The sequence below is a fragment of the Nymphalis io genome, chromosome 11 (assembly GCF_905147045.1).
Source record: "Nymphalis io chromosome 11, ilAglIoxx1.1, whole genome shotgun sequence".
NCBI classification, from domain to species: Eukaryota; Metazoa; Arthropoda; class Insecta; order Lepidoptera; family Nymphalidae; genus Nymphalis; species Nymphalis io.
Genome location: NC_065898.1, coordinates 8,364,321 through 8,374,767, shown reverse-complemented (window position 1 = coordinate 8,374,767; position 10,447 = coordinate 8,364,321). Strand labels below are relative to the sequence as shown.

Sequence of the window (10,447 nt, the reverse complement as noted above, 5' to 3'; positions counted from 1 at the left end):
TATTATGGCTGCCTGTTCACCGGAGCGGAGCGAGGCAGCGGAGCGGAGAAACGGATAAATATTAACCAATAAGATTGCACAAAATCTCCGCTCCTCTTTAGTGAACAGGGAATTGCGAACTTGTTTAAAAATTCATACAAAACCGGTAAGCGGAGCGGAGATGCGGAGTAGGGTGGCGGAGCGGGGAAGCGGAGCGGGGAAGTGGAGCGGGGAAGCGAGTGCGGGCTGCGCTCGCGCCCCGCAGTGTGCCAGTGACCAGCGTAGTCTGACTAGTGCATTTGTGGACGACGTAGTGAAGAAAATGGATGAAAAACTTATCGATAGTGTGAAAAAGTTTCCGTGCATTTGGAACACGTCTTCAGAATTTTACAAATGCAATGAAACAAAAGATGCTGCGTGGAACCAAATAATCATTGAAACAAAAATATCGCATGGTAAGTAATATTATAAATCTTTATTCTATAACCTTCTCCTCAAAAAAGAGGAGAGGAGGCCTTTAGCCCAGCAGTGGGACATTCACAGGCTGTTACGGTTATTCTATAATACCCTCTAGTAGGCGTATGTTCATATATTTTTTCGATCATTTAAACAAAAGATGCTCAGTGCCATACAAGTCGAGTTAAAATATGATGCTAACTAAACTATAATTTTTTTTATTTAACTGAAGAATACCTAAATAATATCCGATACCTAAACCATATTACTGATTAGAGATTCTTTTCAAAATTCTAGAATCTTGCCATGGAACCTTCCCCTGATTATTGAAGTATGAACAATACATTTCGCGAACTTCATATCCATCGTTACTAGAATGTTGTGTTTCTGTAATATCATCAACAGATAATAATGTTTGCTCCATGTTACTTTCAATATTGTTTATATAATCTGGTTGTCTTTGAATTAAAAAAATGTGCAAAACACATGTTGCTTTTATTGCCTTGTCAACTGTTTCTATTTTGCATTCGAAGTCTTTACGATACACGTACCATTTTCTCGTCAATACACCGAAAGTTGCCTCAACAATGCGACGTGCTCTAGATAATCGGTAATTAAATATTTTTCTTTCTGTGTTTAGTCTTATCACGTGGGTATGGCCTCATAAAATTTTCAATTAATGGGAAAGCTTCGTCTCCTATGAATACGAACGGAATTTTTGCGCCACCTTGATACAATGGTGCCGGCGCAGGTAAATTTAATCTCTTCTCTTTTAGACTTTTCCCGAAAACGCTGTTATCAAAAATTCCTGCGTCAGAAAATCTCCCCATAGAGCCCACATCAATCATAATGATTTTTCTTCTGGCATCAGCTAAACACATCAATACTACAGAAAACCTCTTTTTGTAGTTGAAAAACGAGGACCCAGTTTTCGAGGGAGCCTTGATGTATACGTGCTTGCCATCAAGAGCACCTGCACAATTTTTAAATTGCCATAGTTCATCAAAATCTTTTGCGATTTCTTTCCAGTCCTTTTCGGTTGGTTGCGGCATAACAAGAGGTTGCAATACATTCCATAAAGCATCACAAACCTCATCAACTATTCTCGATACACTTTTCAATCCAATTTTAAAATTCTCTCCCATCGTTGTAAATGACTGACCGGTTGCTAAATACCTAAAAATAAACCTATTTAATTATACGTAACGTATGTGCATCTATTATTTTTTTATAAATAGACCATAGAATACATTGTGTATGTTAACTGTTTCAGTGAAAACTGCAAAATCGCGATGGAAACAACTAAGAGATAACCATCGAGATGCCTTAAAAAGACAAAATGCAACACGGAGTGGACAGGCTAGAAAACAACAAAAAGAATGGAAATATCAGAAAGCCATGTCGTTTCTGTTGCCTTACATGTGCAACAGAGACCGGTCATCTTCAAATCCACCAAATACCATTGATGAGAGTTCACGGGATTCATGCAATTTGTTGCCGTCAAATTCAAATAGTCTTCCTTCTGTTGGTGTTCCTAATAATTCAACAGCTCTTGAGCCTCTCCCGTCCACATCCAAAAAAAGAAAGAATGATGAAATTCTAGATCTATTGAAAAAAAATCAAGAACGTCGTGAACTGTTAGAACGAGAACGGATAGAACTTAAAAATATGATGTCAGCCAGTAATAAATACGATGAAATAGACTATTTTTTTTTAATTTGGCTGCGTCGACGAAAAAACTACCGTATTATTTACAACTTCAAATTAAAAAATCCTGCTTTAATGCGGTAATATTAGCTGAAGAAAGTAATCTTCAAAATAATTGGTATTCTCCAAATAATTATGGTTATTCTACAGGATCAACACCTACTCCCGAAAATGTTAACACTAGTGTCGATACTCCTACTGCTCCAAGTGATATCGAAACTAGTATCGATACTCCTACTGCTCCAAATGATATCGAAACTAGTATCGATACTCCTAGTGCTCCAAATAATATCAACACTAGTAGCAATACTCCTAGTGCTCTAATTAATATCAACACTAGTACTGATACTCCTAGCGCTTCACAAATTCAAACAATCCAGGACATAGACACATCTGTATTAGAGCGAACAGGAGCCAATGAAAATGCGAGAATGTGAGATGGATTATGATTTTTAGTAAAATAAAAGTTATTTTGACTTCTAAATGTGTACTTACTTTAAACACACTGCTAATCTTTCACAGCTACTGATTGATTTCCTGTAATTTGTGTCTTGTTTCCGAATATATGGTTCTATCAGAGTTTTCATGAACTTCATTAAGTTCATGAAAAGTACATCTTAAAGCTCTATAAGAATTTTCGAATGTTTCTTCATCAGCAGTTTGGAAAAAGGTAAAATATTCACTGTGTTCTGAACGATGTTTGATATGATTTCTTAACCAAAATCTATGTTTCCTTATAGAATTGTTCAAATGGTATATAATTCTGTTTCTTCTGACTCCAACTCTTCTGCCTCGAGTAATGTAAAGTAATAACGTATTAACTGTTTCGACAACATGTCTGCTGTCACTGACATTTCGCGTAGCACTAAATCAATCGCTTGCCGCCGAGAGCTCGAAATAACTCGTCGCGTACTCATATCCCCGCGTATGAAAAATAGTCCGCAACTCCGCTCCGCATTACTTTCTAGCTCCGCTCTGGTGGACATACACAGACTGCAACTCCGCTCCGCATTACTCTGTTACTCCGCTCCGCTGCCTCGCTCCGCTACGGTGGACAGGCAGCCTTAAACGTGTATAAGAATCAACATCTTTTATTAGGGACATTTTTTAAATTAATGTATAATCTGTTCCGAGTAATGTTTTTACATCTCAAGGTACATTTATTTATTCTGTAAATAGGTAAACGTAAATCGACGATCGCCTAAATATTTGTTCTATATTTGGCTATTACATCAATGACAGTCAAACAACGATATTTATAAGACGTAAAGGTTCGTTTACGTACCATATTTTATTAAAGTTTTAATCTAAATGGAAATAAATCGGACAATGCTTTCAAATATTAATCTCGATTATTAATACGTTAATAATTAAATTATATTTTTTTAATGTATTTTAATTTCACTAAGAATATTGTCACGGTGTTCGTTCCACCAAGTTACCGTTACATTAATAAAACTGATCATAAAGATTATAAAATTTTAATTATAAAATTTACAACATAAAAAATCAGGGGGTGGGCCCTTGACAGCATCTGGTCAATTAAGTTAACATTCGTGCAATAAAATATTACAAGTTAGTTGTAGGCGAGTTGGCATCGGTTAAAATTAAGTAATAGACTTAAATAAAGAAATAAGCAGGATAGTGCAAACCCCGAACGCATTGTCACAATGAGTGAACAAATAAATAAAAGCAGTGCGAAGCAGCAAAAAGCACCAGCAGTAACAGCAGGCCACAGGACAAGCAGCCTCTCCTTCACAAAACAGCGGAGCCTCCAACAGCCCCAAATCAGCCACAATTCCTAGGTTGAGTTCACCGAAAAATATTATATTACTTTGTAATGCAATATACAAAGTATATATAAAATTAAAGAAAAATAAACACTCCCTGTGAACAAAACAACTTATTACCTATCTTGCATAAATACTAAGAAGGTCCTAAGAATGCCCTAGACACAGGTACAAAGAAAAATAAGTTAATAAAATCAAGTAATAACCTAAACAATTGAGGTTCTTAAAGTTAACTTTTAAAGTGTCAGAATATGGCAAATTATTGCTTAATTAGCAATAAAATATTATTAGAAAGCATGAACTATACTTAATTTAATGGAACAAAGCTTTTAAACAATTCGAATCACATTAGGATTCGACCCAGGTCAGCTAGTACATTGACAAGGTCTATGTTCAGTTTTTGAACAAAATATTAAGAAATTGATAAAAATAAATATTGAACCACGTGATATATTGAATTGAATGTAATTTATGCATCAACTCACCTCAGGAGTGTTTAAATATGTAGAAATAAGGCAATATATGACTTATATTGCAAGAGGCACGGTTTCGATACAAAGACTGGAATTAAACGAAGAATCGATTAAATACTACTCAAATAACAAATAATATGCCTCGACTAAACGAATACAATGTGTTTTACTTACGGCTTGGTAACTCGAACCTCTTAAATAAGTTTTACAAAGTAGATGACGTATATTCAACGAATATACTTACAAAAAGGAATATATTTAATCGTTTAAACTGACAGGCATCGGTAAGCGACCGGCGCTTGCTCAACGATCAAAAAGATGTTTGACCGGCGAACAACGTAGTGCTGCCATCTCTCAAACAGCATAGATAATAAATGTCGAAACAATGAATGCCGATTCGATAACCGTAATTTATTTTATAAACCGGTTAGGTTAGGTAAAATAAATACAATATTTTAATAAAATTAAAATATTGAAAAATTAAAATTTTTAGGGTTACAAAATTTAAAACAAAGCATAATACAAGGACAATGTAAGAAGGAATGCACTTGATTAATTTCTATTTAAATGTTAACGGGAATTAGTAGTTACCTTCTAGGAAAGACGGCTTGCAACAATTGTCTCGTCGCTGAAGTGTGGGAAGTCGAATCGTTTTCTGCCATTAGTCTGGCAGGCACGGTGATTTCATTGTCAGTATAAGTAGGTAGTTGTTAATTTTTTTCGTTATTTATGTTAGAATTTATATAAGGCAATAAAAGCCTTATTTATTGATTGATTTTTTCCATATAAGTAGGTGATTAAGGTATTATATTGTTAGCACCACATAACAGAGTCACACACAATATAGACCATAGAATAAATAAAATCGCTGTCTATAAATAATCGAGTATAATAATTTATTAAATATTTTGTATCGTAATTAATATTAGTCTATTTGGATCATTAGGTCAAGTTTACGTCAAACTTTAGAGTTTTCGAAGTAAGATCGAAGAGCTTAGTGCGTGTCAGTATTTTAATAAATATCTTAGTGCTATAATTTAAAAAAAAACTTATATGTAAAGTCTAGATCGAGAGACAGAAAAATATGTGTAAGGTTCCATTTTATAAAGAAATAATTCGATTGGTAAGAAATAAGTCTTTATTCAATAACAAAATTCTTAATGTTGTCTAATAATGTCTAAAGCCTCCTAACCCTGTTTTAAGATTATCTCCTTAAGATAACAAAAGCGATTGAAGATGAAGAAAATATATTTTATAAATAGTAACATTTTACAACTTCAATAAATTTTATTCATAATATTAGGATTTTAAAGATTTCTAATTGCCCAGAAAATGTACAAGATAAGTCTAAAATAATACAGCAGTAAAGCGCTTAAACATTAATTGTTTCAAAGACAATAAGTAACTATAGTCGTAATTTTTATGTTCCCTTTTAGGATACTGGACAATGAAAGTAGATAGGAAATTACCTGAAGGCTATAAAAAATTATTTCACAAAAGAAGATAATATATTTAGATCAGATCTAAAATGTTTGGATACATTAAAATTAATAACTGTCTTTGCTTAATCAAAATGCCATAGTGGATTTTTTGAGAATACTAATGAAAATTTTACATTATTTGTAAAAAAATCCAAAACTCATTTAATATAAACTGTTGCCAATTTTCTATAAAAACATGCTAAATCTATATTGATTCGATTTTAAGGTTCCGTTGTGCTTTCCGTAGAAAACCTTTTCGCCTCGCAAGTTCTATATATGCTCATGCGAGATGATTTAATATACATTTATATAATTTGTATTTATTATGAAACGAACAAATATTAAATTTTTATTGTTTATTAGTGATTTACTAGATCGTGAAAAGATTTAATTCACTATTTTTAAATATAGAAATATGTCCAGGGATAAAAAAGTGGTATGCAACGAGACCTCATTATTTTTAATTTTATTTTGCAAATGTTTTAAAAAATAGACTAAAATTTAATGGGAACTAGGTGAAGTCTCTTCGACATTCCAATTACCCACATAACATAAAATAATCATGACCTTATAGGCTAGGCCACCCGCTTAAATTTAGTTCTTTAATTAATAAATGTTTGCGTTCAAAATTTATTGTTAATAGATTTAATGAAAATATTATATTAAACATGTATTTTTTCAGACAAAATATAATTACTAAATAATGAAATTTGTATAATATGGGTTAACAAACATTTCAGAAAATGATTTTATTTAACTGTATTTGGACTTAATCGGTTATATTGCTTAGTACAACTTTAGTATAATACTAGTTTAAAAAGATACAGGTAAAAACATTGGTTCTAGAAAAGAGCATCCAATAGGATAAGGAAATAAACAATAGGTTTATTGAGGTTTCCTTGTTATACAAAGTAATGCTTAGCGACCGAGTTTAGCCCAAAACATGTACCTTATATTTTATACCTGGAATTGACAATTTAAAAGCACGGTACTTTGAATAACTGCTGACAATTGCTATCGGATTCTTATTTGAACTGTAACTACTAAACAAAATCGAATCGATAATTTTACTGTTTCTTAGTGAGCATTTATTAAGAAATATTTATTTATTTTAAATTGCAATTCATTTCAGCTGAGCTGCACAACAGCCCCCGTCAAGGTAATTACGAAAATACTTGTAAGTGATAGCTTATTATTATAGATAGATAAGAAATCTGAATAAGGATTAATTTTAATTTATAACGTTTAAATTTTAACAGTCGAAACAAGATCTATTGGCGTCGCCACGCAGGTAACGATATAACTAAAATGGTTTCTTTTGAACTAAGGATACCTAAGTACCCGACATTTGTCTCCCAATAAATATCAAACAAAAGATTTCGTTACACATGAGACAGTACGCAACCGATGCATTTCTCAAATGTTTTAGATCAAATAATAACTGAAGTAAAATATTATTAGAATATTATAACGACACTATTACTGACTGAACTATACTATATTTATAACTTATATACCTCCCTTGAATACACGGGCGAAAATTTGTAAAAAATAATTTAAAAATTTTCAAGCGAGCCACCTAGCTTAATTTAGGTGAATCATATAACTGTAAAAACGGTCATTATATATCTAAGCCTAAATTTCTTTAACTGTGACCAGCCTTATAGTTATTAAGACTTATAAAATCTCGTATATTTTATGAATATAATAAATTGTAAGAAGATCGTATATCGATATCGAGATCGCGTCGTAGTATACATTTTTGAAGCATTTATTTTTCGACAGAAGCAATCTCACATTAATCAATACGGTTTTTTTAATCTTTACTATATCCTCGTATATAAAATATATAAATGGAGTACCTATGTTTAATATATACCTACCGAGGTACTAGTTAGTATTTGAGTTCTTCAAAAAGTTGTATAATTATTAAGTATGTATACCACATACAAATGTATCGACAAATAACAGATGTGCTTAAATATTTAAAAATAATAATCTTCTGCGAAATCGTAAACAATATTATTTTGTCATGCATTGATTGTGTGTAAAAAGTGAGCTCATCGGGAAAGAACGCGTAAACCTTAAGGCCCACGATAATAGTTTTACTCAAATATCTTCCATGTACAGACAGTGATCAGTTACATTTTATTATATATATATAGGTATAGATATAGTAAAAGACTAAGTGTTCGAAATATACGATTAAATTAAATTAAAAAGTTTTTTGTTTTACCTTGAAAACTTTCAACGCTAGGCGAGCCAGCCAACTGACGATGATTGGTCGGCCGCCGAGTTACAGTACTGATTCAAACATTTACAATTATGTCAATAGGTTACGATTAAAAGTGGTATATTAGCTTTGGGTTACCTTCTCCTGTATATAACGTATTCCCTTTTGACAATAGAAAATCAAAAATAGGAAAGAAGCAATGCAATGCTGAATGTTCTATTAAGCCAGTCATAATAGGTTTACTCTTAGCCATTTAAGTCATAAATAACAAGATTTTCTTTTATTTTTCAGCCGCAAATCAGAGGAACGTTCAGAATCTTAAACTGACATTCGATCAAGGAACGCAGACCGATCCTGTTCTCGATTATCCTTCAATTGTCAATTTAGAAGAACTGGAAACGGCATTAAAACACTTGTACCAGCAGGTCCTAGCCGTATTATATAATTCCGAAAAAAATGAAAGTCGATCAATAATGGATAGGACATCTGAAGATCAAGGACTAGATGAGAATGAAGAGATTTTAGCAGTAGAAGAACCGACCATTGTTCTTCAAAATACGTCAAGTGTTGAGCTCGAAATGGATGAGATGGCTGGTGGCTTAAAAATACGTAGAGTATCAGCGCAGACTACTAACGCATGTTTGCCATTGTCGGTTAACAATGTTGATATGGTTTGTATGTTTATATATTATTCATGTGTATACATAAGTAGTTAAGTATATAAAATTTAATTACCTCTAAAGTTCGACGTAAACTTGACCTAATGATCCAAATAGACTTTAATATTAGCACAGAATATATAACGTATCTCTCTATCACTGGCGTCCAATGGGTAAAAGTAATTTACTGAAAGAGACCAGGTGCAGATCTAAAGGCTTTCGTGCTTTCCGAGGCAAGGGTGTTAAAACTGCTAACTTCGGAAGTCCGAGCCGCTACTGACAATTTCTCAAAAAAAATCCAGCAACATTATTATTGGTCCATCCGGGATCTTTAAATATGTGCTTTCACAACTCAAAGGCTACAAACGTATTTATATTACATAGGACTCATAATCAACTGAATTATAGAATTTCTATGGTCCTAATTTAATTTCAAAACGATTAAATAAAAACGAATTGCAATTATTTTTAAAGAACGCTTGACGTATTGTTAAAAAGCTTAAACACATTAAACTATAAAGTTATTATTTAGTATGAATTACGATACAAAATATTTAATAAATTATTATACTCGATTATTTTAAAGACAGCTATTATATTTATTCTATGGTCTATTTTGTATGTGGCGCTGTAATGAGGTGCTGACTATATAATACCTTAATCACCTATTTATAGGGAAATAATCTATCAATAAATAAAAGCCAGTATTGACTAATATAAATTCTAACATAAATAAGTAAATAATGAAAAAAATTAACAACTACCTACTTATACTGACAATGAAATCAATATAATTTTTAAAGTATTTTAAATTCGTAGGTTTCAATTGGAAACGGCAATGTCACCGTGCCTGCCAGACTAATGGCAGAAATCGATTGGACTTCCCACACTTTAGCGACGAGACGAACATTTACAATTATGTCAATAAGTTACGATTAAAAGTGGTATATTAGCTTTGGGTTACCTTCCCCTGAATATAACGTATTCCCTTTTGACAGTTAATAGAATTTCAAAAATAGGAAAGAAGCAATGCAATGCTGAATGATAGAACATTCAATAGCCAGTCGTAATGGGTTTACTCTTAGCCATTTAAGTCATATATAACAAGATTTTCTTTTATTTTTCAGCCGCAAATCAATCATTAGCCATGCCAAGTCAGAGCACACTAAGTAATAATAATATAATAACTCAAACTGACGACCAAGAGGTAATACTTGCATTCAATGCAAAATTGTATTATTTAATTGTAAATAGTAGACGATATTGTCAACACCGTCGCTGAAAGGTGCAATGTTCCTAAAAGGATTGTTAGGTTGGTATTCATATTTTAATCCCATAACTTTTGTACCTTTTAACTTTTTAGATATTTTATTAAGAAAATGGAATATTTTTTGTATTATACCATCTAACAAAAAATCAGATAACATAAAGTAAAAAATTAAGTAAATGACAAAATATGTTTTTGTAGTCCGGAGACTTAGTGTTAAAAAAATTACAGAAGTTCTATTACGACAAAATGTTCGGACGAAGCAAAGTTATATAGAAATCGTCAACGGTACAGAAAAAAGCACGAACAACAAAACCGAGAGAACGTCTCGCCATCTTCTGCGAAGCGGACGAATCCGAATATTTGAGATTAAGGAGACAAAGATCTTTTATTAATTTGTAC

The 10,447-nt window shown here is 32.3% G+C and overlaps 1 protein-coding gene and 1 pseudogene across 1 annotated transcript; both read left to right on the top strand.

Annotated features, from left to right (window-relative positions):
- The first annotated feature begins 290 nt into the window (after positions 1–290).
- On the top strand, positions 291–2,579 carry LOC126772053 (uncharacterized; annotated as a pseudogene).
- Positions 2,580–8,364: 5,785 nt separating this feature from the next.
- Positions 8,365–9,717, top strand: LOC126772052 (uncharacterized). The gene is made up of 2 exons (XM_050492230.1): positions 8,365–8,790; positions 9,598–9,717. Exons 1-2 carry the CDS (start codon positions 8,593–8,595, stop codon positions 9,715–9,717), a joined length of 318 nt encoding a protein of 105 aa, XP_050348187.1. The 5' UTR covers positions 8,365–8,592.
- Positions 9,718–10,447: the final 730 nt, after the last annotated feature.